General features: G+C 53.0%; 1 protein-coding gene across 8 annotated transcripts; it reads right to left on the bottom strand.

Moving 5' to 3' along the window:
• On the bottom strand, positions 1-26931 carry BAHD1 (bromo adjacent homology domain containing 1). 8 transcript variants are annotated; one of them, XM_037739428.1, is made up of 7 exons: positions 26820-26931; positions 8409-9848; positions 5936-6318; positions 4214-4373; positions 3675-3751; positions 2784-2884; positions 1-2295 (listed from the first exon to the last, which is right to left on the bottom strand). In XM_037739428.1, the coding sequence occupies exons 2-7, from the start codon at positions 9832-9834 to the stop codon at positions 2106-2108; spliced, it is 2337 nt and encodes a 778-aa protein (XP_037595356.1). In that variant the 5' UTR covers positions 9835-9848; positions 26820-26931; the 3' UTR covers positions 1-2105. The 8 variants fall into 8 exon arrangements, with proteins under 8 accessions (XP_037595356.1, XP_037595359.1, XP_037595354.1 ...); XM_037739431.1 differs by having other exon boundaries at positions 5936-6315; XM_037739426.1 differs by lacking the exon at positions 26820-26931 and adding an exon at positions 26605-26731 and having other exon boundaries at positions 5936-6315.
• Between the last annotated feature and the right edge of the window lie 280 nt (positions 26932-27211).

Here is a 27211-nt window from a genome sequence, read left to right as displayed (position 1 = left end):
TGATCCTTTTCTAAATCAATACAATTTCTCAAATTTATTTTTTTCTTAAAGAAGTACTTCTAATCTCTGTCAAAAGGGAAGTGAGGAAAGGTCCTTTCTCCCTTGTAAACACTGAAATACAGATCTGGGAAACCAGGATCGACACACACAAAAAGTGCATTTTACAAAATATCAACTAAAATATATTTTACATGGATTATGCTTCCATTGAAATTCTACCAGCTGCATTTTCAGGTTCGAAAAAATATTTCCACATCTAAGAGATTTCAAAAGCATTTAGGTTCTGGGCAGGAGACCCTACCTCCTGGGAGGAGGGCCTTGATCTCCTTTCCTGCTAGGTGAGTCTGGGCTCCTTGGCAGCAAGGGCCCAGAATGAGCAGGCTCCAAGGCTGGCTCTGCACAGCCCCCACTGCCACTCTGCCAACCTCTCTTACTGCCCCATCCTTCCAGACTGACACCTTCCACCAAACAGCTTATTCAATACAAGGAGACCCAAGTCTCTTCCCTTCAGGTTTGGGGTCAGGCTTCCCAAGCATAAATTCACCTCTGAAGCCTCCAGGCCTCACCCAAACCCAGTGACCAACAGGAGCAACTCATCTACTAAAAGGACAGGACAGGGTATGTCGGGGGAGCCCTCGGGATTCACTTCCATCTCCCTCTGCAGCCCCTGTCCAACTGTCCTCACCCAGTGCTGCCTCCTCAGCCTGCTGGGTTCGTTCGTGTGCCCCTCCTCCCTACGGGAAGACCCAGGGCTGCAGTTCTCGGCCCCTGCCCCTGGGAGTATGCCCTTGCGGAAGTGCTCAGCTAGCAGGTTCCCAGTGCCAGGCCCAAGCCACACTGCACTCCACTCCCTCTCCCACCATGTTCCTCTTTGGTACAAATAGGAAATAACCAGGCTGCTCCAGCCCCCTCACAGAGTCTCAGGGTTAAGGCCAAGGCCTAGTCTCCGCAAGGACAACAGGGGACTGAGTCTCTTAAGTCTACTCTGGGGAGCAGCATCAGGTGAGAACAGGGTCTCTGGGCAACAGAAACAGAGTGAAAATGCAGGTCCTTAGCTCCTAGAGCAAGTGGCTGCAGCTCAGCAGGTCTGTGGACTGATAACAGTGTTGATTCTCGCTGGGATGTAAATTAGTGCAATCTACAAAAGACTAGGGTAAGGGTGACAGGGCAAGGGGAGCCACAGCACTCCTTTGGTTTGATTTCAGGTAGGTGTGGCTTAAAGAGTCATGTGTGAAGTTCTGCAAGAGGTTTTCTGGAACCTCCAAGTGTAAGGCAAGAGGAAAAATCTTCAACAAATCAGGTAGCAATTTTCCTTGCCCCCTGCCCCCAACCCTCTCCCAGCACCCATCTTCCCTCCCAGACATGATAAACCCCACATTGATCAGTTAACTTTCTGGGAAGCCAGACCTGCTGGGTGACCCTCTCTGGGAGCTAGAGACTCCCACAAGTGGGCCACACCCATGACTGTGAGGGGTGGGTCAACTTGTCCCAGCACCAGTGGCTACTGCAGGGCAAAGGAGGAAAGCCAGAGAAAGGCCTCAAGTCCAGGAAGAGGAAGTCAATGCTCTGGAAGCCAGACTCTGGCTCTCTCTGCCTCAAAGGAACAAGCTCAGAGCTGTGCTGGGTTCTAGAAAAACCTGGTCCCAGGCTGAAGGGGAAGCGGTGGGTCACAGTGGGTGAGGTAAAGCTGGCTCCCACTCCCCCTTTGAGGGCCTGGGAGAAGCTACAGAAGGACCTGTAGGATCCGGTTCCTGGAGGACCTTGCCCCTCCTTCCCATGCCCACCCTCCTAGGGCCCCATGTCCCTCAGGCTTGGCCCAGCCTCAGAGAAGACTACTTCTTCGGAAATCGCCACCCAGGGGAACCACAGAAGGTACCTTGGGGCAAGCTGAGAGCTCTGATGCTTTTCTTATACCCTGGCCTCCCCAGTTCCCTCCCATGGGGCCCAGAACCCACAGGGGCCCCTGCCCTCCCCCCACCCAAGAAAACCACAGGCCAGCAAACTTAGGCCTCTATGGCCCCCTAACCAAGTGCTGTGCTTCAAGCAGTGCCCCCTACCCTGAGCCCCACTTGCCCATGGGTAGCCCCAGCGTGGGCATGAGGAGGCTACTGGGGATTCTTAAGGATGCGGCCATGGCGGAAATCATAGACATGGCGGCAAAGGAACACCAGCTCAGGGTCCGTGTCCTCCGGCACTGTGCGGTGGGGTGGGGTGGAGTAGTCTGCAGAGGGGGGCACCAGTGCTGTCTTTCGGCTGGGGAGGCCTTCGCCTCGGCGCTTGGCCATGGCACAGAACCTGCAGAGAGATACCATTCACTGTCTTTACTCCAGCCACCTTTGCAGGAAGACCAATTCCTTCCCTACCCTACCCAGAGAGCTGGGCTATCCTAGCTCCCCAGGGGTGGTGCTGTCTTTACTCATCCCAGGGGTGATGTCTGCTCTGCCAACCACCAGGGTATCTTCTCTGTCACTGAAGAACCACATCTGCCAGGGCCTCCCTCCATTTGCCTGCCAATTCTCCTAGATTTTTTTCCAAGCGCAGTAATGAACTCTGCTCCAACCATTCTACCTCAGTGAGGCAACAAATTTTTCTTCTTCCTTCTAAAAAAATCAGATGGTAGAGGCAGGCAATAAGGACGTAAGTTCTGGGAGATTAGGCTCAGTGAGTAAAATGAGGCAGAGAGCAGAATGAGATCCTCTTGGTGAATTCCAGGCAGCCCCCAAATAGGCCTGGGGAGGAGCCTGAGGGAAGAGGCCAGGCAGAGGGTACAGGGAACCACTCACCTGCAGTACTCAGCAAAAGTCAGCACGTAACACTTCTCTTCAATGCAGGCCACACTGTTCTGGTCCTGATGCCGCGATGCAAAGACTTCATTCTGCAACGGCTCAAAGGGAGACAGGTGGAGGTTGTTACCAGGGCTGGAAAGCACCTCATTCCAGGAAGCAAGGCAGGTATTAACCCCTCTGCTGGGGCATGTTGACCTGAGATGACTCCAGCAAGCCAGGGAGCTTCCCTGGAAATTCAGCCTAAGTATGCCTCACCTACTGCCAGGCATTCCTCCTAAGTCCCTCCTAGGTCCCCTCCTTCTCCAGAATAGCCAGGTACCTGCTCCCGTCGCTGATTGTTACTGACCTCCCAACCCCCAGCCCTGCCTAGTAGAGAGGGGAAAGTTCTTCATCTTCCCAGTTAGATGAAAAGTCCCTGCAAGGGAAAGTGAAATAAAAGGTGAGCCCAGGGCGCACACAGATGGCAGTCACCTCTTTTAGCACACAGCTTGGTGGAGAGCCTGTGGGGTGTTAGGAGGAGTCTTTTCTCCCTCAGCCTCCCACACTACAGACAATACCAAAAGGGACCAGGTATGCAGCTCCACCTCGCCTTTCCTGTTGCCAGGAGGACACAACCACTTGCTCCCACTGGCACTTGCTACCCTTAAAGGTTCCCTTTATGTCACCTTTTTAAGACAAAGGTTATTATCCCCTTTGAAACATGAAGTGGGACAGTGTTGGGAAAAGAGAATAAACCCTGGGCCCTTTCCAAGGTTCTCTGGAGTCCAAAGTGACATGCGCAGGGATTTGACTACAGCCCATGGCTGCCCTCCCCCTACCATGTCTTAGTGCCATAACCTTTCCCTCTGTCTCTCCTGCCCTCCCTGACCCATGTGCCAGGCAGCTCACCTCGTGCATACTGGGACTGCGGCCTCCCTGTAAGTGCTCAGGTCTGTAATACCACAGGAGGCTCATCATCAGCTCTCCTGGGGGGACAACAGAGTGGTTATGGCTTGAACTGGCAATTTGTGTTACTTAAGACAGGCAGACAGGCTGGCTGGCCGCCCTGGAGGCTCATCCAGCCTCAATGCCTGGCCCAATCCTATAGGCTCCGGCAACCCATGTACCCTGCCCCAGGCCAAGCATTCAGAGGCCTGGAATGCTGTTAGGCATGGAGGGAGAAGGGGGAGAAAGCACTGACAGGTGAGGTGGGGAGATAGGGGCCCAGGCTCTGCTGGCTGGAAAGGTTAATGAGCTGATCCAACCCAAGCCACAAGGTCACCCACAGCCGTCACAGCAGACAGAACCCAGCTGAGTGGAAGGCAGACTCTGTGCCAGGAGCACGGGGAGACTCATGCCAGGTCAAACTCTAGGCAGGGGCCAATCTGGGGCCTACGGTCCTGCTAAAGGCAGCTGCCCCTTGGGTCCCCAACCAGAGGGAGAGGTACCTGACTCTGGGTTCTCCCAGAGGGCAGAGATCTTGGCCACATAAGGCGTGGAGGTCTTCCGTGGGCCTGACTTGAGGAGGACGGTGTCCCGGACTCGGATTGTCTCCCCATGCCGCTCTACCGCCTGGTAGCTCTTTCGGATGGCTGGTTCCGGCTCATCCTAGGCAACAAACCAATGACACATAGAGGCTTGAGGACCACATTCAAGAGTAAGGACAGAGGGAGGGAATGACCTACTCTCTATACGATTTCCTCAAGGTAGTCACACCACTAAGCATGTTTGGATGGCGCTGGGGAAATCTCATGGTTGGAAAAAGGACTGGAAATGGGAACAGGGTTGACAGGGGTGGTTAAGTGGCCTGAAGCTTCTGGGACTGAGCTCTGACCACCATACCCTTGACAGCTAACTCTCACTCCAAGCCCCCCAACGCTGGGTAAGTGCTCATGCTTCCTAATGGAACAATCTCAGTCTGAACCCTTAAATCACTGTTAGAAGGGGCACAGTCTTAGACAAATTATTTAATCTACTGCTAAGCTTCAGCTTCCGCATCTGTAAAATGGGGATAAGTACAGGAACATGGAATATATACCACATAGAGCAGCGGTAGAGCATAAAGGGAATAATACTTACAAAGTGCTTAGCTCAGTTCTGGCATCTAAGAAGTACTCAATAAATTTTATTTATTTGTTGACTGATTTATTTATTTTTAGAGACAGGGTCTTGCTCTGTCACCCAGGCTGGAATGCAGTGGTACAATCATAGTTCACTGCAGCCTCAACCTCCTAGACTCAAGCGATTCTCCTGCCTCAGCCTCTCAAGTAGTTGGGACTACAGATGCATGCCTGGCTAATTTTAAAAAATATTCTGTAGAGACAGGATCTTGCTATGTAGCCCAGGTTGGTCTTGAAATCCTGAGCTCAAACAATCCTCTAGCCTCAGCCTCCGAAAGCTCTGGGATTATAGGCATGAGCCACCTTGCCCAGTCTCAATAAATTTTAGTTGACATTCTTTTTATTTTTTAATTAATTACTTTTAAAAGCCAGGGTCACTCTGTCACCCAGACTGGAGTACAGTGATACAGTCAGCTCACTGCAGCCTTAAACTCCTGGACCTAAGCAATCCTCCCACCTCAGCCTCCCGAGGAGCTGAGACTACTGGTGCACAACACACCCGGGTATTGTTCTTACTTTGAAGAGATGAAGCCTATATTGCCCAGGCTGGTCTTGAACTCCTGGCCTTATGTGATCTTACTACCTCCGCCACCCAAAGTGCTGGGATTACAGATGTGAGCCACTGCACTTGGCCTCTTTCATCATCCCAGATGTTCTCTGTATCACTGATTTTCTCTGCCCATTCCAACTTCTCCTTATGGACTTACCCAGAAAAGTTCTCCATTGAAAGTCTTCCCTTTTACAACTCAGGGTGTAAGGGATAGAGTGAGCAGGGAGGGGAAAGACACTCAGGAAGACACGGAGATGGCAGCTACCAGCTATGACTGTGTGTCACCTGACCTCCCTGGGGTGTCTGGTACAGGATCAGTAGGGGGCTGGGGAAGCAGGCAGGGTAGGCCAGCATGAGTGGTTCCTGGAGTACAAGTAAACTGGAGTCCCTTATCACCTCTCAGAGTAGCTAGAACCAGGTGCTCTTAGCACCTACCTCACTGCAGGTTCTGTGTCCCCACTGCCTCCGCCCCCCATCATCAGCTAAAAGTTGGCACTCACCAAGACATACACAGCCTTCTCACAGGCAGCCCCGACAGGTACCCAGCCATTAGTGCGGCGGCGACGACGGCGGCGAGGGCGTGGGCGCTGGACACGTGGTTGCTTGGGGTGGCTGGGCCTGCGGGCAGCCTTGCTCCTTGCAGTGTGCCTGCAGCCAGAACCCGTGCGCAGACCTGACTTAGAACCGCTGGGAGGTTTGGCGCTCTGAGGGCACGCACGGGCTACTGTCTGAGGCTCCGAGGTGGGTGTCTGAAGATGGGGGACGGGCTCTGCTGCAGGTGGCACACTGGGTACGGGGCATCCCAGGAGGGGGTGGGCGGGTGAGGCTGGGTGGCCAGCTTCCGGGAGAGGAAATTCCAGCTGGCCCAGGGATCTGCAACCTTCTAGGAAAGGGAGAGAGTGGGTCAGGACAGGACAAGCAGTGACCCCCATCACTTGTCTAATTGCAGAGGCTGCTCCTGTCTTAATTCTAAGTGTGCAACCAAAGGCCACCGAGACGGCCAGTGGGATCAGAAGCCTTTATGGTGGATTGTCAGAGTGACTCTCTAAGGGGACAGGGGCATTTCCTGATCTTGGAGATTGGCATCTCCTCTTTTAGCCTGAAAGAGAGGTGGTGGGAACATCCTTTTTAACTCCAATGTTAACTTTTTTTGTTTTGAGACAGATTCTTGCTCTATTGCCCAGGCTGAAGTGCAGTGGCATGTAAGATCTTGGCTCACTGCAACCTCTGCCTCCTGGGTTCAAGTGTTTCTCCTGCCTCAGCCTCCTGAGTAGCTGGGATTACAGGCAACCACCACCACCACGTCCAGCTATCTTTTTTGTATTTTTAGTAGAGATAGGGTTTCACCATGTTAGACAGGCTGGTCTCAACCTGCTGAGCTCAGGCAATCTGCCTACCTCGGCCCCCCAAAGTGCTAGGATTACAGGCATGAGCCACTGTGCCTGGCCCGATATATTAACTTTATAAGGCTTTCATAATGCTTGGGAATAGGGGTTCTGGAATCAGACAGCCTGGGTCCTGCCACTTACTGGCCATATGACCTCAGGCAAGTCACTTTACCCCTCAAAGTGACATAAATAGTAGTTACGAATATCACACATTATTTGTTAACTTGCTGATTTTCTTATGAACACATTAATTCATTTCATCCTCACAAAAACCCTGTGAGGTAGGTATCATTATCCCCATTTTATAGTTAAGAAAACTGAGACAGAGAGCAGTTACTGACTTGTCCCATAGTCACATGGCTAGGAAAGTGGGGGAGAACATTTCACTCCAGGCAGTCCTGCTCTGGGGTCTGTGCTCAATTACATGCCAAGGAACATCCCATATGTAAAGCACTCAGAACAGTGCCTGGTATATGGTGTTTACTGGTGTCCTTATTATTAGAGAAAGGGGATCTAGACTTGGGGAATGGCACAAAAAAAAAAAAAAAAAAGAAGGAAAACCCCAAGCGGCAGCCTGTTCTGATATCATAAGAGCTTTAACTCAAGCCACAACCTGAAATAACTAGTCTGGCCAGGGCCAACTGGTCTATAAAGTTGTTTTATAGACCCCTACAAAAAGGATGTGGGGGGAGGGAGATCTCTGGAAGGTACAGCCCTCACCTCCCCAGCAGCAGGGCAGACCTGCTGGCCCGCATGGCTCTCGTCACCTCATTTCCACCCAGGAGGCAGGCAGGGATTGTGGAGAGGCAGGTGAGGATACCTCTGCCAGTTTAGGGAAGATAAACGATTCTGGGAGTCTCTCAACAGCCAGAGCATGGGCCTCTCAGGTGTCTGGGTCTTGTCAGGCAAGCAGACACCAAAGCTGTGGGCCCTGATCGCATTCCATCCATGTCAGGAACTATGCTTGTCTGTTCACAGGGTGTGCACTCTCTATCCATCCCCAGCAAAGTGATGCTCAGTCTGGGCACTTCTCTTTCAAGGCCTGTATAACCAAGGCAAAGCTGCCCTGTGCAGTAGGTACCACTTACTAAGCCTGGTACCTACCACCCTTTCCATGAACACTGAACTTGGCCAGCATGTAGCAGGTACTGGTTTCGAGAAAGTAAGGAATTCTAGCTTTCCTCAAGAAGGGCAGAAGGGCTGTGAGAACAATTTGGTAAAAGTCCCAATTCTAATTTCTAACCTGCTATTCAGTCTAAGAATGGGTACCCCAATGAGGAGGGAAGTGAGACCTTCCCCTTCCTGTGCCCTGTACCACTGCAATGCTACCTAACTGCCAGGCCAAGAATCTCCATAGGCAGCCTGGGCATGGCAAGGCTGTCAAGAGCTAAATGTAGGGCCCCGTTATGGGGAATGCTCCACAGCCTGGGGCACAGACTACACGAGTTCTCAATTCTCCAAGTCCCCTACCTTCCAGTTAGCAACCAGACCCCAAGGGAGACCCCTGCTCAGATCAACAGCCCAACCTCCTGGGATGCCATGTCTTAGAGACTCCCCAGTACATCCTAGCCCCAGGAAGGCTCACCTGCTGCAAAAGGCATTTTGTATGGGCAGCCGCCACAGGTAGTGCCAGCACGGGTGACAGACAGGGGCAACACTCCGCAGATGCTGTAGCCATTCACTCCACTGTCCTCGCTAGAGCAATAGCGAGAGGAGCCCCAGGAAGGGTGCTGGAAAGGGGTGCCTGAGGGCACTGAGCTTGGGGCTAAGAGGAGCCCCTCATGAGATGCAGCCACTGGGGACAGCTTGCCCTCAGGGAGCATGGGGCAGGGTGAGTAGCCCCCACACTGCAGCCCTTCTTGGCCACAGTACAGGTAGAAGCTGCCCAGCGCAGTGAGCTCAGGCCCAACACACAGGCCATTGTAGTCGGCGGGGTTGCCAGGCATTGGCAGCGGGGACAGCTGAGGTGTGGGAAAAGAGGGCTGATGCAGTTCCTGCTTAGGGGCAGGTGACTCCTCGCCTGGGCGCCCAGGCTCCGGCTTCAGGGCCGCCTGTCCACCCATCAGCAGGGGCAGGTGAGGACGCAGCCCCAAAGGACTCTCCAGAGCCTTGCTCAGGGGCTGAGATGGCTGGACGGATGACCCAAGAGGAGTGGCAGAAGGCCATGGCTCATCAGGGCAGCCTTGCCAGCCGGGTGGGCCTGCAACCTCCCCAGAGCCGGCCCCCTGCCAAGCCTTGGGATAGTTCTTGCCATTAACCTTGGGCCACTTTGCCCTCAGGGCCTTGGGTGCTGGAGGCTCAGTGGAGCGCCCATCTGCTTCTGCATGGGCACGAGGCAGCCGCAGGGGTAGCTCCCGCTCCTGGCTCAGCTTTAGGAAGGCAGCTGCGTTCAAGCTAGCCAGTCTCTTGGGAGCTGGGTCTCCATCTCGGCGGGCACCTTCATCTGGTGCTGGCTCTGGGGACAGGTCCCGACTTCCTCCTCCAAGTTCCCCCAGCCGGGGCCGCTTCTTGGAGGAGGACCAGCCCCCAGTTGCACGATCACGGTCACGGCTGCGGTGGGGATCCCCCACTCGACTGCGGCGGGTGCCTGCCAGGCTGCTGGTGTCCTCTCGCTCCAGCAGCAGGTTATTGAGGGCTTCAGCATTGAGGGAGGCCAGGCGCCGCTTGCGGGGCTGGGCAAGGCCAGGTTCCTCACTGGATGGGGCCGGGCTGGGGGGCTTGGGCAGGTCAGGAGGCAGCTCATCAGCCTCATCTGCACTCCGGGGACCGGCCACATTCTCCAGGCGAGTCAGCAGCACTTTGCAGGCCTTGGGCTTCTCAGGAACCAGTGGGCGCTTCCGAAGTGGGTAGTTCTTGCGGCGCCCTGTGAGGTGCTCTGGGGTCTCGGGCATGCCTGGCTCCCCACCCTCAGCCCCCTGCTCCATGTTGCTATCTTCCATCTGCAGGGGCTCTCGGCGGCCAGTGGGGCCCGAACTCAGCATGGGAAGGGACTTTCTCCGAGTGTGTGTCATGGAGTACTTCCAACCTGCAGGATAGAAGGTGGGCAATGAGAGGAGCCGTTTCTGACCTGCCCCTGCCTGCCTTCTCTCCCATTGCAGCCTGCCCAGCCCCAGGTACATGACTCTGGCCTACCCCTACCCTGTCTCCAGTATGGATTTTCCCGGGACTCCCTTTCCAGAGTGTGAAGGTGCAGTGTAATCAAGCCACCAGCATCTGTGCAAGGACTCGTTCCTCCTCTTTCCTTTTAGCCTAAGGTATCTCTGAACTAAGGCCCTGAAGAGCCTAGGGAGCAATGCAGACCCCAGAGACAGGGGATATGGGGAGCTGGTGGCAAAGCTCTCTGTTCTCTCCCCCTGTCCTTCTCTCACTAGATACTCATCACAGGATAGGGGGAGGCTCTGAAGATACAGCAGGACGGGGGCTTGGGTGGTAGGACTCCATCTGTTCTTTCAAAAGTATAACCAAGGCATTAACAACCCCCTCCCCAAACACAGGGCTCCTGAGATTGGCCATAGGAGGATAAGAAGACAGACAGGGAAGAGTTGAGATGCGGAACACGCCTGCTGGGCCATTGAGAAGGCAAAGTTCAGTCTCCAAGGACTTCTCACCTGGCACATAAAGCATGACTGCCACAACCTGGGTCTTGCTGGAAAAGCTCTATTAAGGATGAAGGCCTGGCTTTGAAGGGCTCATAGTGGAGAGGTCTCAGCCAGCCCTAGAAGCCAGACCCACTTCAGTTGAAATTCCAGGCAAGAGCAGCCCAAAGAGTGCCAGTACCTAGGCCAAGGGTAACGGTAAGGCTGGGATCAACATATTCCTGGGGCTAGGGAAAACCCAGGGACTGTGCACTAGACCTGAGATATGGCCTTAAATCCCTGCCAGCCACAGAGAGTTGGGAAAAGAAAGTATCAAAGAGAAGCACTAACACAGGAGACAAATGGGTGCCTTGTTAGCTGTGCTCAGTTTTCCCTCTTTGTAGGCAGGGGCAGGATGCACAGAGGTGGAGAAGAGGCTCAGGAAGCCCAGAGCCCTGGACAGAAAATGTCTACAATCAGGCATCGTCCCCTAGCTTTGCTTGGCAAAACACTCCAACATATACCTGTGGCAGCCTGGGCCTCCATTTTGCGTGAAAGAGGCCAGTGCTGGCTATGCACTGGAAGCTGGCAAAGCCAAGGCAATGAAGAACTGCAAGGGGTGGTGGTCAGAGACTACAGAGCTGTTCACTTCCTACCACTCAACCCAAACCACAGGGGCTGGCAAGTAAGGTGCCAGACAAGCTCTGCCCCTCACCAGGCACCCCTGCATCCCCTCCCCACCCAGCAGGTCCAGGCTTTTCAGTTTAATTTCCCCACTACTATTGTTGTTCATACTCACTCTACAGAGGAGCTGAGAGCAGTCCCTGCTGGGCCAGGATTTAACCCTCTAAGTTCCCAAGCCTGAGGATTCCCAGGGATTCCTGAACCCTTCCCTGTTTAGCTCCCATGGCCATGGGCCAGTGGGTGGGGTCACTGGACACCTCCTCTCCAGAGACATGCTGCATTAATTGGGAAAGAGTGCTCAGAAAACCAGGCTGAGGGTGGTGTGGGCAACCCTCAACCCTGAGAAAGGACATGGAAAACTGGAAAGGAGAAGCAGTGTGCCAGGCTTTGCTCTGGCCACGTGCAGGGACTTGCCACTGCTCAGAGACCGGGCCCCAGGCAAGACGGAGTCACAGAAGGCAAATTCATTCATTCCTGAAGCACAGAAGGAGAGCTCCTTAAAAATCCCAGGCATCTGCTAGGCTCGGTAAGTCTCTTTCCTGCTTCTAATCAGGGTGACCATCCGTACCTGTCTGCTCAGCAGGCTTATTGGCAATGCTTCCTTTACTCTCAAAAGCATCCCAAAGCTTATAACCCCCAGGCACCCTGGTGCCAAAAGTGGAGGAACAAGCAACCTGAAGCAGCAGAAGCACATCAGTATTTCCTAGGAAGCCCAGGTCCAGCCCTCCTCCACTCCCAAAGGGCCTGGAGATGGAGGATGAGTGAATAGACAATGTATCTGAGCAGGGGCCAAAGCCCCTCAACAGGCCCCAAGTTACCAGAGGGGCTGGGCCTGAGAACGGCTGGGGGCCAAGGTGGAGATCACTTGGGGTTGTGGTCTTTGACAACAGGACACAAAGTACAGAGCAAGAAAGTGGCAGTTGGGAAAGATAGCACAGGGAGGTGCTGTCAGGCCTGGCTAGTGGAAGTGGTCTCAGCAGGAGGATGACTGGCCACCCCTGACCTCCAGCTTGCCGGGAGACTGGCTGCATGGGCAGATGGTCCTCTGATCCCAGGATACTTGTCCCCACTCAGTATCTCCCTCTCAACACACAGGTCCCAAGCAGAGAGACGTGGGAAAGGAGTTAGTGCCTTGACTACACTGCTTCCACTTTCAGGTGTCTGAGCCCATTTGAGAATCTGTTCCTTGTGGACTATCTTGCTGTTTAACCTCCCATTCAGCTTTCCAGTCCCTCAGGGGCACCCACTGCTCCCCTGGGAGGTAGGGTGCTGACGATCCTGGGAAGCCTCTGAATCACAGGGTGCGAGTCACATTTCCAAATCAAGCAGAACAGCCTCCTGCTAGCCTCCCTAAAATGTGCCAAATCCCCTGTCACTTGCTAAAAACACCCAAGGCCATCAAAAGCACATTGCAAAACAACTCCTAGCTTTCATGTGGTACAAAGTCATTCAGCTACTCAGCATCCTAAGGAGAGGCTGGGGTCTCTGCTGCCTGCCTCTCACTGCACTTCAGTCTGGGGATAGCATGTGTGAGTCATGCTTTGAAGCCACAGTAAGAAGCAAGAAGCTCAGCTGCAGTTTATTCCCTGGGGTGGGGCTGGGTGGAGGGGCTATAAGCCTGCCAGGGCCCCTTCAACCCACAAAGGATGGCCCAGCTGCTGGGCTGGTTGGGGAGAGAGGATCCCAGCAAAGTAGGAGGCTTGATTCCCACCTCCTAACCCTGCCAATCCTCCTGCTGCCCCTCCCACTTATACACTAGCTCACCCAGAAACTTTCAACACTGCTAAGGGACAAGGTGCGCCTCGTTCTCTTAGCACTAACCTCTCCTCTCCAGGAAGCTTTGTCCTCCCAGACATGGGTGGTCTGTGCCCCCTTGGGAAGGTCTCTAGGAAGGATTCCCCAAGGCACTTTCCTGACACTAAAAGGTATCAAGAAAGCTCTCACTGGAGAAAATCAGTCTGACTGTTCCCAGCTCTGATATAGCTGGCATGAAGGACAGTGGCTGGCTGGTGGGCATCCAGGCCAAAGACCCAGAGAACCACAGGCTGAATCCCAAATCCTCAGACGTGTACTCAGAGTAAACAGTCCACCTTCACCACAGGGGTATCAGGATCTCAAAACTGAGGGGGAGGTCAGGCCCAGCTAAAGTGTCACAGTAGGGTCTGGGAGTAGTCATCTCCACAGAGGCAGAAAGGGACAGACAGACGCCCTGCTCGGGCCCTTGAGCTGCAGCGGCACCATGCACCAACCCCACCAGCACGAGCAGAACACAACCAATGTGCTTCGTGCTGGGTTGAAGGTTCAAGCAAAGGAGAGTCAGAGGCCCAGAGGAGCATGGGCTCCTGGCACTGCTTTGGGGAAACAAGGGTGGGAACCTGGAAGGGCAGGTCACAGCCCAGATCACTCCCACAAGCAGAGGTTATCCGGGGCAGGAAGTGGCCCTCGGTTGCGGTTGCTGCTTTCTCCATACTTACCCAGCTCTGGGTTGCACCCCGCACACCATCCTGAGGGTTTCAGAACTACACTTTAACTTTTGCTCTTTAGTTTTTCTTTCTTTCTTTCTTTTTCTTTCTTTCTATCTTTCTCTCTTTTTCTCTCCTCTTTCTCTCTCTCTTTCTTTTTTGTTGTTGTTTGAGACAGGGTCTCTGTTTGCTCAAGCTGGAGTGCAGTGGCACAATCATGGCTCATGGTAGCCTCAAACTCCCGGACTCAAGTGATCCTTCCACCTCAGCCCCCTGTGTAACTGAGACTTCAGGCGCACGCCACCATGCCCAGCTAATTTTGTAGAAGACAGGTTCGGGGGGGGGCAGGGCAGCGGAGGGCCTCATTATGTTGTCCAGGCTGGTCTCAAACTGCCTTCCACAGTTCTGGGATTACAGGCATGAGCCACTATACTCAGCTCAATTTATTTTTAATGAGAGGGAAGGATTCAGGGGGGTCTTAGGTTAAGGGCAGACCAGGTCACCTGGGTGAGGGCTTGGAAGGACCCTGCCCTAAGCCAACTTCTTCCAATTACAGCTAAAACCACAATGGCAACTGAGTTAAGCATTGTCCTCCTCTGCATTCTCTCTTGGAATAAGCTTTCCAAGGTTAAAACACTTGTCATGAGCACTGAGTTTCCTGAATCTTCTATCAAAGAAATGTGGCAAGAGCACAAAACCAGGATCCTTTTCACTTAAATTTAGTAGTTGTTACTTTATGGAGAAACAGATAAAGCTGCTGAAATTCTTAAGGTAAAGCCAGGTAAGGACACAGCTTGTATCTACTGAATCTCTTAAAGAGCTGGTAAGGCAGAAAGAACCAAAGCATTGAGTTAGTCAGACCTGGATTTAAATGGTCTACCCCTCGTGAGCAATGTATTTAACTTTTCCAAAAACTTCAGATGCCTCATCTAAGATGGATCTACCAAAAAGAGCCTTCCTTAAGAGTGGTGGTAAGCAGAGGCAGGCAGGCCAATCTCCCCCATCCTTCCAACATGACAGAGGAGGGCAGCTGGCCCTGGCTGGCCATTCCCCACAGCAGGAGTCTGGGGCAGCTTCCATCTATCCCAGTGACAAATCTGAAAACCCAGCCTGCACCTGAACTTTGCTCTGCCACTATTCCACCAAAAACACCCAAGTGCCTATCCCAAGGAAAAATAATAATGACATTCCCCCTTTTCCCTTGCAGGCCCCAGCGTGGGGTGAACTGTAGGGGGCTCAGTTTACAATTCAGCAAGAGGGCAGAAGCAAAAACTATCCCAACAGACCACCCTGAACAACAGCTCTGTGCCTCTGAGAAACACTCAACTCTACAGTGAAAGGCAAGTTCCTCAGACGCTAAGGGCACGGCTAGACCCACGAGGTGGGGTCAGAGGGTGTGCGTCCTGCCTGTTTAGTGCCACCTGAATGAGGCTTCAGTGCAGGCACCCATGCAGAGCAGAATTCTCAGCTCCACAGCACAAAGCTCCTGCAGGGAGCACTGTCCTCAAAGAGAGGGCAGGGCCCTCAGCCACCAGTCCTGCCTCCTCAGTGCCCATTCAGCCTCACTTACTGCAGGAACTCAATTCATTCTGCAACCAGACTGAGAGCCTAAAAACATCTAGGCAACAAGCACAGAGCACAGCTGAAAGGAAGTGGCCTGATCCACCTGGACACAGGCTTGCTTTTAGACTGCCCTCGGGTCTGGTGGCAGGGGCTGAGGTCAAGAGAAACAAGAGTATACCCTTCAGATCTAGAAGTTGCTATACAACACACAGATCCCTGAATGAGGACAGTGGGGAGAGAACATTATATTTTAGTCATACCAGTGTTCTGCCTTATGAACTTTAACCTGACAAATTAGAAGGTAATCACATGCAGTACAAAATTAGTCTTTAGAGGCTGTCTTAAAAGGCACATGTCCCTACTTTAGGCAACGTGCCTCCCCCAGCTTCTTCCCGGTACACAACTCCTGTGTGCACAAGGTAAACCTGCATCCACAGGTGCTAGCCCAGCTAAGCCTGCTGCTCATTCTCAGGCACACAGCACCTCTTGTGACCTTTGCCCATTCAGCTCACATTTGCTCACCCCCCACCCTGCCGCACATTCCCACACAGCAGAGGGGAGACCCACGCGGGGCTGGAAGCCACTTCATGCCACTGTTAATCCTACGTGGGCTTAGTCAACGGCTTGAACTCTGAGCCTTGGTTTCCTTGTCTACACAGCAAGGTTGTTGTGAGGATTAAGTTAAATGTGTGTAAAGTGCCTAGCCGAGTTCCTGGAATACAGTAGGTGCTCAATACAAGCTCATTTATTTTCCTTTTCTCCTACAAGTACCAGACTAAGTGCTGAAAAAAATGCAAAAGACTAAGAAATTGGAGCACAGGCTGGGGTTTAGATCAAGACAGTGTGACAAGGGCTATTAATGGAGTGCTCAGAGCTTGGCTGAGGGGTCCCCCCTCAAGGCAGCTTCTCAGAGGGTACACCGAGCCAGGTCTTTATTTAGACACATATTGAGGGCCTACTTTATGTCACGTGTACAAAAGCCCGGTAGGGAGTGGGCAGCACTCTGAGAAATTCATTTCATAAACGTTTGGATGCAGGAAGGGGTGACAAACAAAAGCTAAAGTCTTCTTTGTTTTTTTTGACGGAGTTTTTGCTCTTGTTGCCCAGGTTGGAGTGCAATGGCACAATCTTGACTCACTGCAACCTCCGCTTCCTGGGGTCAAGCGATTCTCCTGCCTCAGCCTCCTGAGTAGCTGGAATTACAGGTGTCCACCACCATGCCTGGCTAATTTTTGTACTTTTAGTAGAACAGGGTTTCACCATGTTGGCCAGGCTTGTCTCAAACTCCTGGCCTCAAGTGATCTGCCTGCCTCGGCCTGCCAAAGTGTTAGGATTACAAGTGTGAGCCACTCCGCCCAGGCCAAAAGCTAAAGTCTTAATGCAGGAAACAAATGCAACTCTTCCCAGACTCACCCCTATTGGCTCCATGTAGGATGACTCCAGGCAGGAGCTGAGGGGCACCCCTTAACTCTGGACTAGGGCTCCCTCAGTCCCTCCCATCCAGATGCCACACTGCCCAGGATCAGCCAGAGGCAAACCTACACCTGCAGCAGGACCCATTTGCTCTGAGCAGCTTACAAAGTAGGAGAAATAAAACAGGGGAAAGGGCACCTCAAAGCTCAGCAACAGGCCTCAGCAGAAACAGAGGGAAACCTTGTGCTCCTGATGCACCATTCTTCAAAAAACATGAACAGCTCACCAGCCTTCTCCAAGCAGCTACCCAGGAATGGCAAAGAATACATGTTGGTTCAACCACCAGGACATTCCATGGACCAACAACTCAGATTTCTAAAATGGCTTGCCAAGACTACAGATGCTAGGCTCCAGTCCTGAACAGAAACTGGCCAGCCAGGCCAAGATAGAGCTCTAACCTCCTGAATGAACCAGCAGTGAGGAACAAGATCCAAGACCAGGACTCCCTCATACTCCACTAGCAGGAGCAGAATCGCAGGGCAGATTCTATCAGAGTTATGGGCACCCTACCCAAATATCACTCACCTAACTAGTTAAGTGGCTAGTGCCACCCCCAATAGGATGCCAGCTCTATGGAGACAGGCAGGCTCTATCTTCCTTACCCATAAATCCCACCCACATGACTTAATAAGAGCTTAATAAAATGAATGAAGATCTCGCTGTCCCCCTGCCCCACCTTGTATAACATCTTTACCCTAGACTTAGAACTCCAAATTCTCCTCCATCCCCAGGAGTCCATTGTGCATCTTCAATTTAATACACCGTGCAACAGGGTTACAACAGAAAATCTCTTGTATTTTCATGGCACAACCCTCCTTCATTATCATCCTTTTTTTCTTTCTTTCTTTTTTTTTTTTTTTTTTNTTGAGACGGGGTCTTGCTCTGTCACCCAGGCTGTAGTGCAGCGGCACAATTATAGCTCACTGTAGCCTCGAATTCCTGGGCTCAAACAATCCTCCTGCCTCAGCCTCCCAAGTAGTTGAAACTATAGGCCCACAACACCATGCCTGGCTAATTTTAAAATTTATTTTTATTTTTGTAGAGACAAGGTCTCACTATATTGCTAAGGCTGGTCTCAAAAGTCCTAGCCTCAAGTGATCCTCCCATTTCAGCCTCCCGAAGTGCTGAGATTACGGGAGCCACCATGCCTGGCCTCATCCTTTGTTCTCTCCCAGCCTGCCCTCAGGAAAGCATTCCACTGGCTGGCCCTAAATCATTATGCAAGTGAATGTAGTACTACAGACACTTGCATCAAGACAAATAAAGTCAAAGATAGGTGAAATCAGCAGCAAAGAACTAGAGTTAGCGTTATTAGTCCCCAGATGCCCTAAGTGTGCAGGATCAGAAATCTCTGATTCACTACAGAAGTGTCTACTGTAAAAGGATGGCCAGTGTTTATTAAGCACTCACTATGCCCTGGCAAGGTCCTAAGCACACTATATTCACCATCTCAATTATCTTCCCAACAGGCTTATGAGCTAGTTGTTACCATTTCATCCTAATGAGGAAGAAAACAAATACTTTAAGAGTTCAAAGGAGATGTTGGTTGGGAGTGGTGGCTCACACCTGTAACCTCTAATTCCAGTGCTTTGGAAGTCCAGGAGTTAGAGACCAGCCGGGGCAATACAGTGAGACTCTGTCTCCACAAAAATAAAAAATTAGTTAGGCATGGTGGTGTGTGCTGGTAGTCCCAGCTACTGAGGAGGCTGAGGTGGGAGCCTAGTCGGTGGAGCCTGTAGTGAACCATGATGGTGTTACTGAACTCCAGCCTGGGTGACAGAACTGGCTCTTAAAAAAAAAAAAGAAAGAAAGAAATTGCCATAATCCTCCTGGGACTGAGGATAGAGGCAAGTCATCCCAGTGTCCACACTAAGGCCCACACTTCCTGCACTGCAACACATTGCCTCTACTTAGGGCCTCATAGGACAGCTGCTGGATCACAGACCAAGATGCAAGATCACTTGCATGTTCAGTTTTATTTTCCTGTGCTTTAATTATTGGACTTGCACATTCAGTTTTATTTTTCTGTGCTTTAATTATTGGCGTTACCACACATTATTAGTTTTTCCACCACAAAGGAATTGAAGATGTACTCCAATTAAATGGCACCTATGGGCTAGAACACAATTATAATTTTTAAACAATTTTTTGAAACAAACTTTTATTTTTGAGACAGTCTTGCTCTGTCACTCAGGCTGGTATGCAGTGGCGTGATCTCAGCTCACTGCAACCTCTGCCTCCTGGGTTCAATTCTCCTGCCTCAGCCTCCTCAGTAGCTGGGACTACAGGCGCCTGCCACCACGCCCAGCTAATTTTTGTATTTTTGATAGAGATGGGGTTTCACCATGTTGGTCAGACTGGTCTCGAACTCCTGACCTCATAAGCCGCCCGCCTTGGCCTTCCAAAGTGCTAAGATTACAGGCTTGAGCCACTATGCCCGGCTGAAACAAACATATTTTATATCCTAGAAAAAGATGAAATTCTAAGAAGTCTGGGCAAAATAAATAAATGAGTGGGAGAGTTTCAAAAATATGTTGTCCTGATTTTATAGTAAATCCAGAAAAAGGTAAACCTCCCCCATGCATCTATCCATATCTCGTCTCAGGTGAAATTCCCTTCCTCCAGCCCAGGCTGCAATGAAGACTAAAAACTGGTCATCATGTTCTAAACTGTCATCTTTTTTTTTTATTTTAAAGATGGGGTTTCACCATGTTGGTCAGGCTGGTCTTGAACTCCCGACCTCAGGTGATCAGCCCGCCTTGGCCTCCAAAGTGCTTGGATTACAGGCATGAGCCACCACACCCGGCCTAAACTGTCATCTTAACATGCAAAGACATATTAACTGCCCCTTGTCTACCTCTCTCTGGGCCAAATAAATTCAAGTCCTTTCAATTTCTCTGAAGATCATCTCTCAGTTATTCAATCATTTTTATAATTCTTTTTTACATTCTATCCAATGTGGAAGCCTCTCCAGGCACAAAGCAGGAGACACCCCTCACTACTGAAGAAAGCCCTGCTGGCCCTGACTATGGTGGAAATGTGACTTCACCCCTCCTTCTGGCATGCTTGTCAGGATCTCCTGGCATCAGGTGGCATCCTAATAATGGCTTTCCGACTACTTCTACAAAGGTCCTCTAAAAACCAATAATTCAACTCTAAACCACCTGGCCACATGAGAACGTGAATTAACAATTATTCCCAAACACCGTGGACAGGTTAACTAGAGTTGAGAAGGGTCTGTGGGCTACCCTTCTCCAGCGCATGCAGGAAGCTGACAAAGCTGCACCGATGGAGGCTAGGAGTCCCCAAAAAGCATTGGAGATGGAACAAAAGTAGGCGTCATCAGTACCACTCCAGGTGAGATCCCTGGGGTCAAGAGAAAGGCAGAAAAACAGGTCCCATTCTCCTTACCCAAGGACAAGGGGTCAAAGCACCTCTCTTCCCCAAACCCACTGGAAAAGGAATACATGCAAGAAAAAATATTGAGACCCAAGTTCCTGTCTGACATTGAAAATATTGACTAAGAAAAGTTACTTGGTTTTTTCATTCAGCTAATTTGGTCTTATTGCTTGGAAGTAAGCTCCCAATTCAAATCAGGGAGGCTGAGGTGGATTGGGCCCGCAGAGAATCTTAAAAACAATGTGATTTTTTGTATGTGGGGGACACTGAGTCAGGCAAATAACCATCCTTGCAGGTGTTTCCCACTGGGAAAAAAAGAAATCTGATGACCCTACTCCCAACCACACGGACACAACACAAAGTCCTGGATGTGACTGTACCCAGGGGCCTGCTTACCAAGTCACCTGGGGCAGGACACCAACACCCCTGTTGGAACTCCAGGGCTGGGCCGGTGCTCAGTGGAAGTGAAGGTGCTTGTCAGGCTGCCTGGCCTTGAGCAGACCATCTGGAGCCTCACTGCTGCTGCTGCTCTTCCTCTTCCTCCCTTTTAGCCATTTTACTGCTCATTAGTGGCAGTACCAGGAGGTGGGCAGGAGAACATAAAGGAGCTGAAATTCAAACCAGCCTATTTTACACCAGTTAGGTGCCTCCCATAAAACCAGGCAAGATCTCATCATCCAAGACCTCCCTGTCCTCTGTCCTGCGGAGGTCTAAGCAGCCTGAGGGGTCAGCAGTTACAGAATCTCTGGACACCAGCATCAGGAGGCTCACCTCTAATCATCATAAGCTCTTGACTACACATGGTATTTTCCATCATTCAGGGTTAACAGGCACTTCCAGCCATGAGCTGGCCCATCAAGTCAAGGCTAGGAAACCTGCAGAGTGGGAGTTCTGGGGCTGCCCTCAGAACCGAAGCACACTCTCCCTGTCCCTCCAAAGTCCCCAGCACAATGGCAAGTTCACAAAGGAAGTAAGCCTTTCCAGACTGTGCTAGCAAATTCCCATAAATACTTGGGCCAGGGTAGTACTGCTTATGTAAAATGCTTCCCCATTGAGAGATGCTGTTTTATTTACATTCTTCACAACCCATTCATAAAAAGGAGGCCCTTTAATGTCGGGTCTGTTCGTATAATGCTCCATAAACTCGGCAGCTTTGCCTGGCAGCATTAGTTCAACACAGGCTACTTCTTAACTCCAGAGACTTTTTTTCCTTAAGGTTTTTTTTTCTCTTTAATGACTCACCTTGCGACAGGGTGCTGAGGCCAGATGTTGCCGGAGCAAGGCCAAGAGGAATAAGAACAGATAAAATGAAAACACACAAGTCCTCCTGGATGCTAGAACAGAGAGGTGGGGAGGAATGAAAATAATTCTGAAAATTCCCCATAGAACTCCAATTTGAAGTATGTATGCTAGGAGACTGAATTCCTTCCAGGTTTACTAAAACTTCCTTTCTGGATGTCAAATGCTCCCCAACTTGTACCTCTAACCAGAGAAGGCGTGAAAGGGATTTTTTTTAATCCAAAAAGAAAAGATAGAGGAGACTGCTCTCTGCTTTTTAATTTGCACTGGAGATGAATAAATAAACATAAATTTTCTGTTTCTTGATATAAGTGTTCCAGGGCTGCTATCTCCAGGAGGGGCATAATTTGCTCAGAGTAAAGAAACTCGGGCAATCCCAAGAAAGAGAGGAAGGACTGTGTTCTAGGACACATAGCAAACACAGCTGAGGAGCTGAGAAGAGAGCCCAGGAGATGCATTCTGAGGTAGCTTTTCTCCTGCTACAGTAGAAGGAGGAGGGAAGTAGTAGAGATATTTTTTTAATTGATGGGGGAGCGGTCTGCATTGCCATGGCAACTGTGAGGGGTGGCCTTCCCGCGAAGAAGGGAAATGCTGGTCCATTAATCATCAAACTGGGGCACAAAAGGGAGGTTTGGGGGAAAAGAGATGGATGCAGAATATATTTTTTCACTATTTAGCCTCTAACCAGTCATCAGTTCTCTTTTCCGTTTCCCCCACGGTCCAGGGTTGATGGTGAACAAAAACAGGACCCTGAGAGAGCTGGGATTGTAGCTCTCCTTTATGATAGGTCCAATGTGAGACTGATTGTGCCTCTTGTGTTGGCGATGCCCCCATAAACACCTCTTCCAAACCAGCCCCAAAAGTCCCATCTATGGGCCAGACCCGGGAGTATTTTTCATTTCTGTGCTCAGAATCATGTTTTCTCCCTCATTTGCACCCGGTTTAAGAAGAGATAAAACATATGGATTCATTTAGCATGGACAACAAGGAAAACTGCATAAGAGCAGCAAAGCCAGGCAGAAAGAATGGTCCAGTGAGGTAGGAGGAAAACAGGATTACAGCTCTTTTCCAAAGTCTATATGGTATCACATAAGCAATTCACAGGATCTTCACCAGAACTATCAGCAACAGCAGCTAAATTTCCCATTTAGAGCACCTCAAACACGCCCTATCCATATGCCTTTGACAGAAAGAGCTAGAAACCTCCAAAAACTCTAATATGAGCATTTCTGGAGAAGCTGAAAGGAAGGTCTCCCCCTTGTTCCTGCCTAACTCGGCAACCAACCACATTTATTCATTCAACAAAAATGATGTGCACAGCACTGTACAAGCAAAACCAGAATATTCACACACACACACACACACTCTCTCTCTCTCTCTCTCTCTCTCTCTCACTCTCACAGGTTTAACACTCATACTGTTCCTGTCCTTAAGAAATTTCCAACCTATAAAACCACTCAAAAGGTACCATGTTAGAAAATCCATTGTCATGAGCTCAGATGCAGATGACTATGTTGGCCTGAAGTGGCCTGAGCAACAAGACTAAGGACAAGTGGGATTCAAGTGGGAGTAAAGGAAGGGGAGTGGCAGGAGTGAAGATCCAGGGAAAAAATGTGCATCATATGGCTAGGGAAGAGCTAGTGGGGACACTGTCTAGGGTCAGACTGCAAGGAAAAGGGAGCCATTGCAAGTTTGTGGGAAGGAGAGTGACACAGGGAAGGGGTATTTTTGGAAAAAAGATCTGGTAGCTGCATACAGACAGCATCAGAAGGGCCAAAGGAAGCAGGAGGGACAGGGACGCTGTAACAACAACACAGGCCTGACAAGGTGACAGCAGGGCAACAGAAATGAAGAAAGAGAGGGGGATATCAAAAAGAACTTAATCACTAGCTAAACTCTCTGAAGCAAACCCTCCTTCACACCAAATCTTACTGGCGTGAGCCTCCTGCAAGGTAAGAGCCCTACGAAAGTGGGAAATGCTATTTGGGCAACTCCCCTTCATATTCCAATGGCCAGACCAGATCACCCCCTTCTGACTGCCACCAAAAGAAATCACATACTGTGTGGGCTCACAGAACCTACAAAGGCCTTGAGATTCATCATCATCCTCTGGATTTTAGACATGCAATCAAATTATCTCAGAACAAACTTTAGCCTCCTAAGTGAGGTAATACCTCCCTTTCCCACAAGCCTCAGCTCCATCCAGGCTGGGGTCTGGATCATTCTAAGGAGGTCCATGGGGAGTGGTCATGAGTAAATTCCCATGCCCGTGCTATCCCTATGACAAAGCAAACAAGCAGCTTTCCCAGGTAGGATTACATCTAACCACAGTTGAGAGCAGCTTCTAACCAGCCCTACCCGAGGTGAGACTCGAACTCAGATTCTCAGCAAAATCCACATTCTAAAACAGCTGGAGTTTCCCTGTCCTTATGATCCCAACTCTTCCTTTGGGTGTGGGGTTCACACGGGGGGTGGGGTATGGGAACTCTGAATGAGTTTTTATAAGCGGGTAAGCAACATCCAGCTCACAGCTGGTCACTGGTGGATTTGGAGGCACTGACACCTTAAGCCAGTGGTTCCTAAGCATCCTCCAAGCTGGCTAAGGACAGTGGTAACCCTCTAAGACACGTGGTCCATCTGGGCCCTTTCTTTCCTTTTTTGTGGAAGATAGCGAGGTAAAGAGACTGGGGAGAAAAGTCTCCGGTGGCACAAAGTAAAAGGACTAAAACCTTTTTATTTCATCATTAAATTCCTGCCTGGATTTACAAACTCAGCTCTCTAGGTGGGTTCCTTAGTGGCTAAGGAAAAGTGCTGGAGGCAGCTGTGGAGGGCTGGCAGGAGCCCACTGAGGGGATGTCTCTTCTCCTAATCCAACTAGTCTTCTGCACTTCTAACACTGTCGACAATGGACAATGAAGAGATGTCCCAGGTGGGGTTAGACCTCTGCCTGTAAGCAGACTCTGCCTGCTGAAAACCCCTCATTCTTGACAGGCTCTAGAGCTGCTCACCCGGTCTGTCCCCTCGGTGAGTAGCAACCCAGTCACCACCGGCCAGGTCACACCATGAGCACACACCCCCACCCCTGCCTCTCGGCCCCGGACGAGTCGACCCCACTTCCCAGAGCCGCGAGGCCAGCAGCGAGCTACTAGAGCAGCGAGCTAGTGCCGCAGCTCCTCCCGGCGGGCGCCCCGGCCCCCGCAGTCCCCGGGGCAGAGTCCGGCCCCGTCGCCCGCCCCTCTGAGTGGGTGCCTCGGACCCGCTCCCCTCCCCGACGCCACCACCTGCGCCCGCTCCGGCGCCGCCTTTGTCCGGCGCTTCACCGCCGAGCGAGCCCCTCGGGCCCGACCTGACCCGGCCCCCAGCCCCAGAGGAGAGGTGGCGGAGCCAGCAGGGCAAGACCAGGCCCGGCCGCGAGCACGGGGTCCCGCTGTCACTTGGAGGCGGTCTGACAACTTCGATTCCCCCCGCCCCGGACTCGGCCGCCGCCCCGCAAGGTCCCCGCCGGGCCTCCCGCGGCCCACACTCGCTTTTCGAACCGGTCCCCTTCCGTCCTCGGCGCCTCCCTTCCTCTCAGCCCGATCGAGTCGGGTCTACACTAGCCCCCCCCACCCCGCCGCCCCCGGCCCGCCGCGGCCCTCATCCCCAGCCCCCATCCAGCAACAACCGGTCAGCTCCTAGCGCGGGAGGGCGCCCCCCACCCTGAGCGGGCGATCCCGCGGCGCCGCCCCCGGCCGCGGCCCCTTGCCTCGGGGACCGCGATGGGGGAGGGGGCGCGGCGGGGGCCTTGCCGCCCGCGCACTCGGAGGCAAGCCGGCTCCGCGGTGGCGAGGAAAGACCGGCGTCCTCCCGCCCTCCGCAGCCTGGGACGCCCGCGCCGCCGCCGCTCGGCCGAGCTGCCACCCTGCGGCCACCACCCACCCCGCCCCCGGCCTGCTAGGCGGGCGGCCCCCGGGGGCTGTCACCTCGAGGCGCGCCGCGTTCCCCGATGGCGGGACCGTAGTGCCGGACCCAGGGGAGGGTGGCGGCGCGAGAGGGCGGGCGGCCGCACCTGCTTCGCGTCGTCCGTCCGTCCGTCCGTCCCTTCCCGAGCTGGCGGGGGCGGTGGCGCGGCGCGCTCGGCGGGGCGCGCTGACGGGCGGCCGGTCCTCTCCCCCTTCGCTCCTCTGCCTACCTCGCTCGCTCCCTCCCTCCCTCCAGTTCGCCCCTTCCCCCTCTTCGACCCTGGCCCCTGACTCACCAGAACGGGCGGCGCGGACGGCGCGGCTCTGGGCGCCCGCAGGCCCCGGCCGGGCTGGAATCCGGCGGCTGGAACCCCCCGGGGGCGCTCAATTCCCGGGCTCCACGCTGCTGCGTCAGCGCCTCCTCCTGGGGGCCGGGGCCGGGCGGGCGGAGCGGGGACCGCGGCCGGGCGGGGCCGTCGGGGGGGGCGGGCGCGCCTGGCCCGGGCGGGCGGACGGCGGGGGCCGGACGGGCGGGGCAGGCAGCCGGACGGGCGGGCGGCGGGGGCCGGGCTCCGGGATCCGCTACGCCGCTCGCGGTTCCCCCACAAACTCCCCGAGAGCGGAGCCTCCGCCGCCCTCCTTCCTGCTTCCTCGTCTCCAGCCAATCAGCAGCGCGCCCCTCGGCCAGCTCCGCCAATCAGCCGCCCCGCCCTGCGCTGGCTCCGCCAGCCAATCCGGCCCTCGGCTCCCCCTCCCGGTCTCCGACCAATCAGAACCGTGGGTCGGTCGTCCCAACGCAGGGGGCAGCACGAGGCGGCCGGGGGAGGCGGTGCGGGGAGTGGTGGGGCCTGGGGGGAGGGGTGCGGTGCCAAGGGTGGTGGCAAGGGGTGATTTTCTTTGCCGGCTTCTTGGATTTTTCTCTTCGTCTTCAGAACCTGAGCCAGTATCCCACGGTGACTCGACCCCAATCCCCCAGCTGCTAGCCCCCCCCGGGAAAATCTTATCTCCCCCCGCCCTGGCCGTCACCCCTCCACATCCCCTTTCCCCTATATCCTCCTCGGCATGCGCTGGAGAAAACTGCGGGCCGAGGAACACCCCACCCTCGCCGAAGGCTGCTGCCCCCAGGGCAAAGCTTCGGGAAGACCAGCCGAAAATCAAGCGAGAACAGCCCCCCTTTCCTGCAGAAAGGGCCCCAGACTCCTGCGAAAGGGCCCGGACTGCTGAGAAGCCCCTCCCGCCCTTGCCTCATCTTTCCGACTTCCCTGCCTGCCACGTCTCCTTTCCTTTCCAGCAAGGTCGGTCCTGGCTCGGTAACCCCTCACCCGCATCTCTTTTTCCTCTTTCTGCCCTTCACCTACCGCCCCCAACCCCAGCTCCTCATTCACCCTCTTCAGAAGCAGAGTGTGGAGCCCTCATCCATTTCCAGCTGACAGCAGAGCCTGGTCTGTGAGTCCTTGACACCCACACACCCTCTTCCACCACCGCGGGGAACATCAGAGCTCTCCGGGGGAGGGAGAAAGGGGCGGGCAGCTTGACAGGCGCGGCTGGACTCCCTCCCTCGCGTCCCCAAGCTACAGGAGAACCAAGTGTAGACACTTACCTGGTTTCCCCCTAGTCACCGAATGCTGTGGCTCGGTCTCTCACCCCGCACAGACGTGCCTTCCCAAGCCCGAGCACGCTCGCGGGGTCAGTGGGGTGGGTGGCACGGCGGGCTGAGGTCACAGAGAGAGATGGGAAGTCCCTGTTAGGTGCGGGAAGGAGCTGTGTCTTGGGCACGTAGTGGTGCCAGAGCCCGCCTAGGACTTCACTTCACTAAAGCCCGGGATATGCACACAGTAGGTTCTTGAGAAATGCTGAGTTCACCCCTGAACAAAGCCTCATTCCCAATTCAGGCGGGGGAGGGGAGCTTTAGGAGGTAAAAGGAGCAGCGGCAGAAAGGGTAGTGTCAAGTCACCAGAGCGCTGGAGCAGCCCAGGGAGGGGCTGGGCCCAG

Source organism: Cebus imitator, unplaced genomic scaffold (assembly GCF_001604975.1).
Source record: "Cebus imitator isolate Cc_AM_T3 unplaced genomic scaffold, Cebus_imitator-1.0 Scaffold70, whole genome shotgun sequence".
NCBI lineage: Eukaryota > Metazoa > Chordata > Mammalia > Primates > Cebidae > Cebus > Cebus imitator.
Note: the sequence above shows the minus strand (reverse complement) of the source record. Positions and strands in the feature narration are given on the sequence as shown.

Bases quoted from the DNA above. Each gene is read 5' to 3' on its own strand.
- BAHD1 (XM_037739425.1), bottom strand. From the start codon at position 26,713: ATGTTCCCCGCGGTGGTGGAAGAGGGTGTGTGGGTGTCAAGGACTCAC. The intron at 9,849-26,604 runs GTGAATGAGGAG...TCTATCCTGCAG, and splicing joins ACACTCTGCTTCTGAAGAGG to GTTGGAAGTACTCCATGACA. The intron at 2,885-3,674 runs GTGAGCTGCCTG...TCTCCCTTTGAG, and splicing joins GCAGTCCCAGTATGCACGAG to CCGTTGCAGAATGAAGTCTT.